Raw genomic sequence first — 12,573 nt, 5'->3', positions numbered from 1 at the left:
TGGCACAGCAAATATGGAGCGACACGTGAAGAACTTGCACCCCAACAACTTTGCTCGAGCTGCAACACGGGGGTTGCGAGACAACCCACCTGCTACTGCACCAAGCACATCAACTGCTGCAGCAGCATTTTCAGCAAGCAAGCCCCCATTTTAGAAAAAAATTGCCACCGGGATTTGTCCCCCCCGGGAGCTAATTAAGAATAAAACGGACTTCTAGGTTTTTTTTCCCTTTCCACCGCGTACGAATACCATTACAGAAACCTGGCTAACGGAAGACAGCAACCCGGACATAGCCATTGCCCTCCCCCAGGGCTTTTCCTTCTTTAGACAAGATAGACTGAAAGGTAGAGGCGGAGGAGTTGCAATTATACTGAAAAACACCTTCTCCTGTCATACGTTCAGTTTAGACCCTTTAACAGACACAGAAAGCATTGGCTTCTCTATCAAACTCAGTCAATCCTTCTCCTTCTCAGGGGGTTTGATCTACCGCCCACCCGGAAATGCTTCCAAGTTCCTAGACTCTCTGAGCGACTTTTTGGGACACTTCTTACTCCGTTACCCACACTTTACTCTTCTCGGGGATTTTAATATACACCTTGAGTCTTTATCCGACTCACAAACCAACACTTTTCTACAGACCCTCGAAATTTTCAATCTCCAACAAAGTGTCACTTCGCCCACTCATTTACTAGGACACACCCTCGACGGTGTCTGTACTAATTTCCCCCCACTCACTACCCTACCCCCTCTCCTCCAGATATGGACAGATCATAGCCTGATCCCATTCCATATTATAAATGTACGCTTACAAACCGTCAACAAAATTAAACCTCCTCGTGACAACTCCGTCAACTGGAAAAAAGTCCAAGAAAACTTTACTCTTAACCCCATTCTCCATTCCCAGTCCCCCGCTTTATCTGGTAACATCGAATTTGACGCAAGCCTTTTCCATAATTGGATTTCACAAGAAATTAAAAACCGGAACCCTATCAATTGTCTCTGTAGAACTCATAAAAAAACTAAAACCAATGCCCCATGGTTCACCCCTGACTTAGCTACCGCCCACCTACTGTGCAGGAAAGCGGAGCGTAAATGGCGCAAAACATACGACAATGACGACCGTCTCTCCTATATCCAACTAAGGAAAAATTACCTTTCTAACATTAAATCCGCAAAAAGAATCTTTTACGTCAACGCCATTAAAGAAGCCAGTCAGAAACAAAAAACGTTGTTCTCAATAGTAAAATCGTTCACCCAGCCAAAATCACTTCAATCCGAAATCCCCCCTTCCCAAGATTTTTGCGACAAAATATCAGACTACTTTGATGAAAAGATCGCCTCCATCCAAATTGATTTCCCCCTTTCACAAACATCTCAAGGGGCTTCTACTCCTGATCAACTAGAATCCCTAGCTGGTAGCCTTAAAAACTTCACCCCGGTCACGTTGGCTCAAACCAGAGAAGTTATTCTAACATGTAAGTCTGGTTCCCCTTCCGACCCCTGTCCTCCCAAGATTCTCCACCAACTCATTGACGTGGTAAATCCCATTATTAACGACATAGTCAACTTGTCGCTTAGCACCGGTTCTGTCCCTAGCCTATGGAAAAAAGGTATAGTCAAACCTCTCATGAAGAAGGCAAACAAATCCCCGTCGGACCTGACCAATCTTCGCCCAATCACACTTCTCCCGGCTCTGGGAAAAATAACCGAGCAGTTGGTCTACAGAGAACTCAAGCTTTATCTGGAAGCTCATAATATACTCCACCCGCAACAATCTGGCTTCCGCCCCAAACACTCAACAGAAACAGCTCTGATCGAATTGTCAGATACAATAAAAACGCTGCAAGACCAGAGGAAGAAAGTCATTCTCATTCTTCTCGACCTCACAGCAGCGTTCGACACCATATCCCACTCCATCCTAATCAACAGATTGATGGACATAGGGATTTCAGAAACAGCCCTATCATGGATAAAATCATTCCTTACCGACAGGTCTCAAACTGTCGCTCTCGGCCCTTTCCATTCCAAAGAGAAAACGGTCTCCTCCGGAGTACCTCAGGGGTCCATCCTGAGTCCCCTTCTCTTTAATATTTACCTCATCCCACTCCTATCACTGATTGAATCATTCGGCATACCGGTAACATCGTATGCCGATGATACGCAGCTGATAGTACCCCTAGAGGATAACTCAACCAATGCCGAGCTCAATCTCAAAAACTGCTTAACTGCGGTCTTCCACTGGATGAACACTAACCACCGTAGATGTAACTCCAGCAAAACAGAGATCCTCCCCATCGGCAAAAACTCCTCCTTTTGCCCAGCCCTCTGGTGGCCGGATGACTCTGTGGCACCTCCCCAGACCGTAACCACAGCTAGGAACCTCGGTGTACTATTCGACTCAGATTTATCATTCGGCCAGCACGCCAGGAATGTTGCCGGCAGATGCTTTGGAATAATAAAATCGCTAAGAAAGTTTTTTGACTTTCTTCCACTCGACGCCAGAAAAACAGTTACAGTGGCTCTCATAATCTCACGCCTAGATTACTGTAACGGCCTCTTGGCGGGGACAAAAAAATCCACACTAACCAAACTCCAAAGTGTTCTTCACTCGGCTGCCCGACTTGTCCTGAAATTGCCCCGTAAATCATCTATTTCCGCAGCCCTAAGTTCCCTGCATTGGCTCCCTCTCCACAAAAGAATACTTTTTAAAATACTTACCATTGCCTTTCGGGCATTTAGCACAACTGGTCCAAAATATCTAACCAAACGTTTCCCCCACTACAACCCTAATCGATCCCTCCGTTCAGCCCAGGACAACCTCATGTCCCCCGCCAGGTACAACTTGAAGACGAAAGGTGGAAAAACTTTAAGTTTCCTGGCCATTAAAGCCTGGAACAGCATGCCCAAATACCTGAGACAACAAACCCTTGAGAAGCCTTTCAGAAAACTTCTAAAGACTTGGATCTTTAACCTTTCCGACGACTTCACTAAAGCGGCCGTCTAAGCCCTCCACTGCCTCCTAGACTGGGCCTTCAGGATTTTCAGCTCCATGATGCTCCCTTCGGAGCGAACGCTGCGCTTTAGAAATACCCCCTCAAATATCAAATAAATACGCGTACCCCGCGTTTTATTTATTTTAAAAAAAATAATTTGGGCCTAAAGATCCTTGTGGGACCCCCTGAGCAGGCCTAGAGGGTCAACATGTTTCTACCCTGCCCCCTTTCCTTATTTTTCAACTTTCTTTTACAGTTTTCTTGTGACTTGGTGCTACCGAGGCACAAGATGGCTGCCAACACTTCCTGGTTTGGAGTGTTGACAGACAGTTGACATCCAATCAGCATGCAGCTCGTGCTCGTAATTGTACAGATTTCCGTACGCATGCAGTACTTCGTCTCTAGATATCACTATGATTTTACTTTTGATTTTCTCAGGAACTTCTGAACAGATTTACACCATTTAACAAAAAGCACAATCTGCGAACCAAACTCTATCACTCTGCCAAATTTGGTGCAATTCCGTTCAGCCGTTCGGGCTGTAGCCCTGGCTAAAGGTCCCTATGGAAAGTTGCATGGGGAAAACACGTTTTGGGACCCCCCTTATGCCTCGGCCCCCACTTAACGAATCACCCCCAAACTTTCAGGGAAGGAGCAGAACGGAGCAGGCCATATTCTTGGATAAATTCGCTAAGATTCGTCCACCAGCGCCAAAGTTATTCCAAATAGATTGTTGTGGATTTCCTATGGAAAATAGGTCCTAACTATAACTACTTACTGGCGACCGCCAGTAGGTAATATATATGTGTGTGTATATATATGCATATGCATTTATATATATGTATGATACATACACATATATAAACATATATATACATCTGCATATCTATATAAATACAAATATAAATGCATGCATGCATATACATATATGCATACATATGCATGTTATGTACATGAAAGTTTGAAAAACACTAATAAAACCAAAGCTAAAAAGCCACCTAATTACAAACAGAATTGCTTTAACTTAAACGAGCTAATAACCACCACTGGGTTTGGGCTATCCACAGTAAGGCCAAGCCACTGACCAATATAGAACAAGACGAATGCCAGTACTGTTTCTTTTATTCCTATGCTTATTCCTCAATACATGTGAATTGAACACCATGCACTTTGACAATTAATTAAACAGATGTAATCACTTTTTATTTTTCTATTGCTTCAGATTCATTATTTTGGTTGAATTTCACCAATTTTATATTTCAAAACATCAGCATCAAAAATACACAAAATTAATGTACATTTTCATAAAAACATCACCCTTTACACATTCATATCTTTTTCAAGCTCTCCACGATTCCATACACTCAACAATCAATCTCACACATTCATATTCCCCACAAATATTTACATCATAATTACAACTTTACAATATTCACAAAAAGCCAAAGACAATTGATCTGAAAATGTTTCTAATTTGGAGCTCTTTTTAAGCAGTGTTGTGAAAAACCTATGGCTCAACAAATATGGTTGAGCCATAAGTTTTTTCAACCAAAATAATGAATCTGAAGCAATAGAAAAATAAAAAGTGATTAAATCTGTTTAATTAATTGTCAAAGTACATGGTGTTCAATTCACATGTATTAAGGAATAAGCATAGGAATAAAAGAAACAGTACTGGCATTCGTTTTGTTCTATATTAACTTAAACTAGGGCAAGACCTATTGCATTTTCAATGCTTGTTGCTTGATTTAGCTTTGGCTTTTTTCACTTCCAGGCCTGGCTCTGCTTTTTTGTTTTTTTTGTTTACTGATTCACGTATCTGGTAAGAGCTACTTCGTTTATTCTCCATTTTCAGAGCATTTCTGGTTGTGTCTATATGCCGCTGTAATCCGAAGAGCGGCCATATACGGTAGCATGGATACTCCATTGGGGGATGAATTCAAATTTTCAGCACTATGGCTGTGTTCCCTTGACAACTTCAGAGAGCCACTTATTCGCCAGAGTACAATTTCCTGGTTCTCACTGTGAACACTTATCTATTTATAGAACTCAGCCTGCTTGGCCACTTTCTGCCGTGCTCTCATTAGATGCGAGTTTGTGGATTTGGACAGCAAACAATTGAATTGAAGGGGACATCTGCAGTTTTGCGTAAACTGGTACAAATCACCAGGCCCTGCAGTATGTGTATCCCTCTCAGAACAATGCCCAGTAATCCTTAGCTGTCAGGTATCGACCTGAAACGGAGCGTACCAACACTTCTCAGAAGGGGTACAGTAGTTTTAACGGGAGAGTATCAGCATTCAGCACGTCTCAAAAGAAAATAGGTATTCTGGGATAGTGAGTACCTGCACTTCGATGTTATCTGAACACATTTGTAGTCTTGTCCAGTGCTTAATTTGTAAATAATATACATACAGGGGTCCAACGTTTTTCTTAGATGCCAAATTCCGAGATTTCGGAATACCAGATCTGCCTTGGTTGATTCCACCTCATCCCTCTTTCCCTCCACTCCCCCTGACTACCCTTCCTTTATTCAACACGTTCTTTGTCCAACAGTCCCACCTGCCTCTTTATCCCACTCTTGTATGTGCTTTTCCATCCCTGATTCCCCCTTTTCCGCTGTTTTCCTATCTTTCTCCATTTTCTGCCATTCTTGCTCCTGGCCCTGGGTCAAATTCTGATGATGAAAATAAGCCGCGCTCCCCTAAAAGGAACGCTGGTGCCCCCCACTTATGATCAGTGGCATAATGAAACCTTTGAGGGAAGGGCCTGCAAGGAATTTGAGGGAAGGGCCTGTAAGGCCTGCTGTACCCATGCCCTGGTTTTCACCACCTGCCCTGTCGAAGTAATTCATTGCTGTTGCCCGAATATGACACTTTACAACGCACACGTTACAACACGTGCCATTACAACGCATTTTTTACTGCGCAAAATCCATCACAATGCCTGTCATTACAACGCATAATCCATTACAACGCATTTACTAACTAAAGTAACTCCACTGGGGCTTTACTTTGGGGAATACGTTGTAATGGATTATGCGAAGTAATGACATACGTTGTAATGGATTTTTCGATGTAAAAAATGCATTGTAATGACACGCGTTGTAACGCGTGCGTTGTAAATTATGTTTCCCCTGTTGCCCACATGTACAAAACCAGTGGAGTTTCAGTGGCAGAGTTAACATCAAAGATAAAACAGCTAACCATGTTGAATCAATGTACACTGCAACCATTCACATAATATAAATTTAAGTCCTCTACGGTAAGTGCTTTGCTGTGTTATATGGTAAGACCTTTGCTGTGCACTGGGGTACATCTTTCACATAGCTCTGAGGTAAGTCTTTTTACAAGCACTGTGGCATTTCCTTCATAGTGCTCTGGGGTAAGTATTTTGCATTGCTTTGTGGCAAGCCTCTGTAGTGTTGTGATGAAACTGTTTCAAGGCACTCTGTGACAAGTCACTCCCAGAGCACTGCTCTAAATAGGTCACAGAGTTGAGCAGTACGTCTTTCACAGCTCTCTGATGTTCGTGTTTCTTATGCCTCAGCAGCAAATCGTTTGTAGTGTTCTGGGATCTTTAATAGTGCTTTGTGGTAAGTCTTTCACGTTGCTCCTGGGTATCTGACTGCTCTCTGGCATGCCCATGGCAGTGCTCTGTGGAATGGCTTTCAATGCTATGGCTTCTGCAGTGCTTTGATGTAAGTCTTTTCAGTGTTTTGAGGTAATGTTGCTGAAGCTGCCACACTAAGCTACATATTTATCATAGGGTTGCATCGCTTATGCGCCGGTCAACTGGCTACAAAAGCGACGCAACTCTTAAGTTCGATTTATCAAGCCAAGCAAGGCCACCTTGCGTGGCCTGAGTGGCTTGATACATCCAGAGTAACGAAACACAGTACATATCGCTGTGTTGCATCACTCTGACCTGGGAAGGCGTTCCATGGATTCTGAAGCATTCACAGATTTATCAATACTGACAGACTTGGGAATGCGTCAGAGTGCCTCGGCTTTCCAGGGGAGGCATAACAAGGAGAAATACCTTTTTTTTCTCCTTGTCACTTCCTCTATCTATATCTGCTGCATTCTGCAACGCACATAGAAAGAGCAAAATGCCTCAGGAGATTGTTTTTGTGCAGGAAGGTGCCCTTTCCTTTACAAAAACACTGCTGCTTACAACGCAGGTAGCCTTGCACCATAGTGCAAGGGTGCCTGTGTTGGCGCTAGGCAGCACTTTGAACGCCAGCGCTGGGAAAAGACAGGAGTGCACCGTATTATGTTAAATACAGTGCATTCCTGCTCTTTCCTTGTCACGCAGCATAGCACAGCAAGGTGACTTGATGTGCTGTGTGACGTTTTGGTAAATATGCCCCTCAAAGATTATCAGCTAGATTCATGAAGCCAAATTGCGATCGCAATAGCTGCGAAATCGCAATTGCGATCACAATTTGACGGAAAGGAATTCAAGAAACAGAAAAGTCCAAAAATGCGAAATCGCTAAATAAAAATTGCGACTTCGCAAATAAATTCGCAGAATACTGGAGGATGGGCATTTGCGATTCTGAAATTGCGAGAAACCATGGATTCTGCAAATTAATTTGCGAAGTCGCAAAACATTGGCAATCGCCATTCATGAAAAATCGCTAAATGCGAAAAACGAGAAAATCGCAAATAGCGACGCGCAAATTAAGAAGAACACAAATCAGGTGGTAACCAGTAAGGAATTTTTTTTTTTCTTCAAAAAACGGTTAACTAACTCCCAACAGGTGCAGGGCTGACCAAACACATTTAAGGACATGCAGCTGGAGCCTGGGGATTCCCACAATGCCTGGACTCTACATGCTGGTGAGGCGGCGAAGGCTACAGCGAGCTGCACGGAACAGACGGAGGATCCAGGAGCGGATATTCCACCAGCGGGTCACCCTTCTGGGCCAAACCAGGGAGCAAATTTATACTAAGTACCGACTGAGTGGGGCTATGATAATCAAGCTCTTCCGGGACCCAGACCCCCTGATGCAGCACCCAACAAGGAGGACCAATGCCGTGCCCACACATGTGCAGGTATTTTTTTTTTTTGAAAATCTGTTTATTAGCAGGGTGGTTAGAGCAATTATACAGTGTCAGTATCATAGCATCTAAATAGGAGTAAGATAGCTCCATCGGGCTCAGCGACAGTGCGTGTATCATACATTTGAAACTTTTGTAGTGTTATCAGACAATCAAACAATCCCATAAGAACTAAAGAAAACCCACCCTCCACCCACAGAAAGGTCCCACCCTAGACACTCCCATCAAACTTATGTATACAGTAGTTAGTACCAGGGCGCCCCCAACAGGCAGAACAATTCCACGATGCATATGTTTGCGTTTTACACAACTAGACAGTGGTATAAGCATTAGTAGCACGAGTTAACCCGTGTCCCAATTTAGTGCAACATGGTCGTGCGAGGCTTATGGAGGTCCATCAACAGCTTTGCTCAGTACAGTTTACAGCATTGAAATATCAGACTCTTCATCACTCCCTGTTTCTACCCTCCCCAGTATAGTAAACCAATCTAGTGAGATAGGTGTTTTTCTGAGGCCTCTGCGTTCTTCGCGCTGTAGCGCCGCACCCTCTGCTTTGCCCCATCGCAACAGTTCCGCTATCCACAAATCAGGGTCAGGTGGCTTGAGAGACTTCCACCTCATCGTAATAGCACGCTTCGCATATATCAGTAAAACGTGTCGCAACGCCTTTCTTACACGCCGTAGGGCCCAACCCCAGGAGCGTGTATTCCATGGTGAGCGGCTGCATCAATGCACCTGCGTCTGTAAGTGTGTCATTAACAGTAGTCCAGAAATAGCCCAGTTTGGGGCAACTCCACAACATATGTGTCAGTGACGCATCATCTAAAGCGCATCTAGGGCAGGTGTCAGTGGTGTTGGGAAACATGGCATGCAATCGGTGTGGCGTTAGGTAAGCTCTATGCAGGATCATTAGTTGGATGAATTTAAATTTAGGGTTTCTAGCCACCTTTTTGGGGAATTGAAGGATCCTCTCCCATTCCTTGTCCCGTAATGGCCTCCCAATATCCTCCTCCCACTTGATCCTGAGAGGCGACAGTGAAACCGCTCGTCCCGCTCTAATGCTAGCAGTGAGCCATTTTGTCAAATGGCTTCCCGTGCCCATGAGGTATTGCATCGTCAGTAAGGGGTTCGTGGGTGGTTCCACCCCCCTAGGCGCCCATTGTCTCAGTACGTAGCGGCGGATGCTAGCATGCATGAGGAACAAACCCCTGGGTACGTCATGCGCCGACCTGAGGTCATCAAATGACAACATCCGCCCTTCAGGAAAAAGGTCTCCTACGTGTGTCACACCTGCGTCATGCCATAGCATTAGTTTTTGTGTCGTGAGCGGTCCCGACCCCAATGGCAATCCCAGTAGTGGAATCGTGGGGGCGTAAGATGACAGAGGGGTAGTGTATTTCACCGCCCTCCGCCAGGATAGTACTGCAAGCCGGAGAAGCGGCGGGGCGTCTCTCGCCAATTCCGAGCGGGGAAGGAGCAGGACATGTATTCTGCCCTTAGCATGATCGTCATCTACCATGCTAATCTCATGGAGGTTCCTACCAGCAAGCCAGTAGGCCAGCCACTGCAGCTGACATGCAAAGTTGTAGGCCCTAAAATCAGGTACTCCCATACCTCCCGCACTGGTTGCGAGTTGCAGCTTAGCGAGACCTATGCGCCTTCGCCCTTGTCCCCATATGAGTTCTGTAAGGAGAGTGTCAAGCATTTTAAACGTCGCGGCAGGGATCAGGAACGGTAAATTTGTAAAGTAGTAAATGAGACGGGGAAGCATTACCATCTTGGAAATGGCAATCCTGCCGGCCACTGAGAGAGGGAGTGACAACCAAAACTGTATCTGTGACTTCAGGGTCCTCATGGCCCTTCCAAGGTTGCCGTCAATCATCATGTCGGCATCCCTGTAAACCTGTATCCCGAGGTATCGGAATGTAGTATCTGCTATTTGAAACGCGTGTGGCTCAAAGAGCAGCGGTATAGTCAAGGCGGAGGCGGTAAAGGTAAACCCGTAGGACTTGGGCTCGCTGATAGTGAGGCCAGATAACGATCTAAAATCCTCAAATATAGAAGGGATAGGGTCCAGGTCGCCTCCAAGGTTATGTAGGTAGAGGATAATATCGTCAGCATAGGCTGACACTATGTGCGTCGTGTCACCCCTTTTGATTCCACGGTGGGGGGCCACAGTCCGTAGTTTACAGAGTAGTGGCTCGAGCGCTAGAATGAAGAGGAGCGGGGAGAGGGGGCAGCCTTGTCTCGTGCCCCTTGCGATAACTATGGGATCTGAAATGTACCTGGACGTGCGCACCCGGGACGTGGGGCGTGTGTATAGCAGTTGGACCCATGCTATATACTCTTGAGGGATTCCGAATCTCGCAAACACAGCGAACATGTAATCCCATCTGAGGGAATTAAAAGCCTGCTTCAGGTCCAATGAGATGCATCCCTCCGAGCCTAGGTCCGTCTGATCTCGCAGCATCAGCTGGGCTAGTCGCCTAAGATTAATGGCCGTGCTCCTGCCTGGCACAAAGCCGCACTGATCAGGGTGAATCAAATGTGGTATGTATTGTGCCAGCCTTGTCGCTAGAATTTTACTCAGTATCTTGTAATCGGTGTTAAGTAAAGATAAGGGTCTGTAGCTAGCAAGGTGTAGCCCGACCTTGCCCTGCTTTAAGAGGGAGGTAATCAAAGCCTGGAGGGAGGACTGCGGCAAGCAGGCAGTCCGTAGAGCCTCCAAATAAAGGGTATGGAGGCGCGGGGCCAACAGATCCATAAATGCGGTATAGAATTCGGCCGGCAAGCCGTCCGTCCCAGGGGTTTTGCTTCTGGGGAGTGCACGCATCGCCTGTCTAATTTCCGCGATAGAAATAGTACGCTTTAGATCGTCGCGTTGACTGTCAGTGAGCTTGGGCAGTTCTAAATCCCGCATGAAACCCTCGAATGCAGTGTGTGAGAGGCAGTGGTGGGGGCCGTAGAGCGTGATATAGTAGTCCTTGAACGCGGCGTTTATCCCTGCTTGTGTCGAAACTAGTATGTCGTCTTGGTCCAGTACTTCTAGGATGGGATGTTGCACTGGGGAGTCACATAAGATACGGGCCAGTAGAGCGCCTGCCCTATCTGCTTGTGTGTGTTGTCTCATTGTGTATTCCCTGTAGTCCAATAATCTTAAGTCTTCTAGTAGTTCAGCGTGTTTTACATGTGCATCTTGCAGCGGGGTGAAATGAGTGTTCGTGCCCGCAGCCTCACATTCCAAGGTTGCTAGTCTATCCTCCACATCTTTCAGATCCGCAACTACTGCTCTCCTCATGCCCACTTTAGTGGCCATCGCCTCCCCCCTTATGTAAACTTTAAAGGCGTCCCATTCCAATTGTCGGGAGCTAGCAGTGTTAGTGTTTGTGTCAAAATAACCCTCGATGGCATCCGCCATAGAGGATTTGAAGACCGTATCCTCCAGGAGTTCCGTGGGTAATCTCCAGGTCGGGATAGGGGTTGTCTGACGTCCCCATTGCCAAGTTAGTTCAACTGGATTGTGATCAGAGAGGGTCTTTCCCTTGTGCTGGGCCTGGATAACCGACCCTAGTAAGGAACGGGAGCAGAAAATTCGGTCTATCCTGGTGTGGAGGTTGTGGGGGGGGGAGTAAAAGGTGTATTCTTTGTCTTGTGGATGCATACATCGCCATGTGTCTGCTAGGTCCCATCCCTCCGCCCATTGTGTCAGTGCCTCTGCCTGTCACCTGCTGTACGTGGCATGTAGTGGGGGGTGTGACCTGTCCAGGGCTACATCCAACACAGCATTAAAATCCCCTCCCACCACCCATTGGTGCTCTGCCCAATCAGCAATGACCCTGTTGACAGCAATCAGAAAATCAGGCTGGCCCGAATTCGGGGAGTACACACAGCCAAGCACGACAGGAGCCCCATCCAGCAATCCCCTCATAAATACATATCTACCCTCTTTGTCAATTCGTTGCTCCAGTGGCTTAAAGGGAACAGAATTACGGAGCCAAATAGCGGTTCTCCTAGAGAATGCAGAATAGGATGTAGCAAAAAACTGGCCTTTCCACTTCTTATGTAATTTCAAACTCTCAGCACAGTTCAGGTGGGTCTCCTGTAGGCAGGCCATCATGACGCCCCTCCGGTTCAGTTGTGCGAGTATCCTGTGCTGTTTATGAATCGAGCCCATACCCCGCACATTCCAGGTGCACAAACTATAAACATTAAGTGGTCCTATGTCCGGTCGTGTAGTGCAGTAGGAATGTGTATGCGGGCACACGCGTCTGGTACTTCTTCTTGCATAGGAGGAGTGTCAAACAAATAATCAGTCCCTGAATACTAAGGTCCCCAGGCCAACGGGCTCGAGGTCCAAACCATGATGCCCAACAGGGGCAAAAGTCAAACAGTTTCATGTGCCTGCGGTGGGGGGCGCAGGTCGCTTTCGCCGTACCTGTACTGGCCTGTGGTGGCATGGCGGCCCTTAGTAAAGCAATCCCTTGAGCAGCCCACCCGGGTGCAAGGAATAATAC

At 46.2% G+C, this 12,573-nt stretch overlaps 1 protein-coding gene across 2 annotated transcripts in view; it reads left to right on the top strand.

The window, feature by feature from the left end:
- LOC144772549 (transmembrane 4 L6 family member 5-like) overlaps positions 1–12,573 on the top strand; it is a 360,840-nt gene that overhangs the window by 180,620 nt on the left and 167,647 nt on the right. Inside the window, exon 1 of one of the 2 annotated variants that reach the window (XM_078656969.1) lies at positions 7,802–8,053. The exons of the other annotated variant lie outside the window; for it this stretch is intronic. Within the exon in view, the coding sequence (XP_078513095.1) occupies positions 7,817–8,053 (237 nt within the window). The 5' untranslated portion in view covers positions 7,802–7,816. Of the gene's footprint in view, positions 1–7,801; positions 8,054–12,573 lie in introns of those variants that run through there. 2 annotated transcript variants of the gene reach the window in all.

Source organism: Lissotriton helveticus, chromosome 8 (genome assembly GCF_964261635.1).
Source record: "Lissotriton helveticus chromosome 8, aLisHel1.1, whole genome shotgun sequence".
In the NCBI taxonomy this organism is placed as follows: Eukaryota; Metazoa; Chordata; class Amphibia; order Caudata; family Salamandridae; genus Lissotriton; species Lissotriton helveticus.
This window is presented reverse-complemented; position numbering and strand designations above follow the sequence as displayed.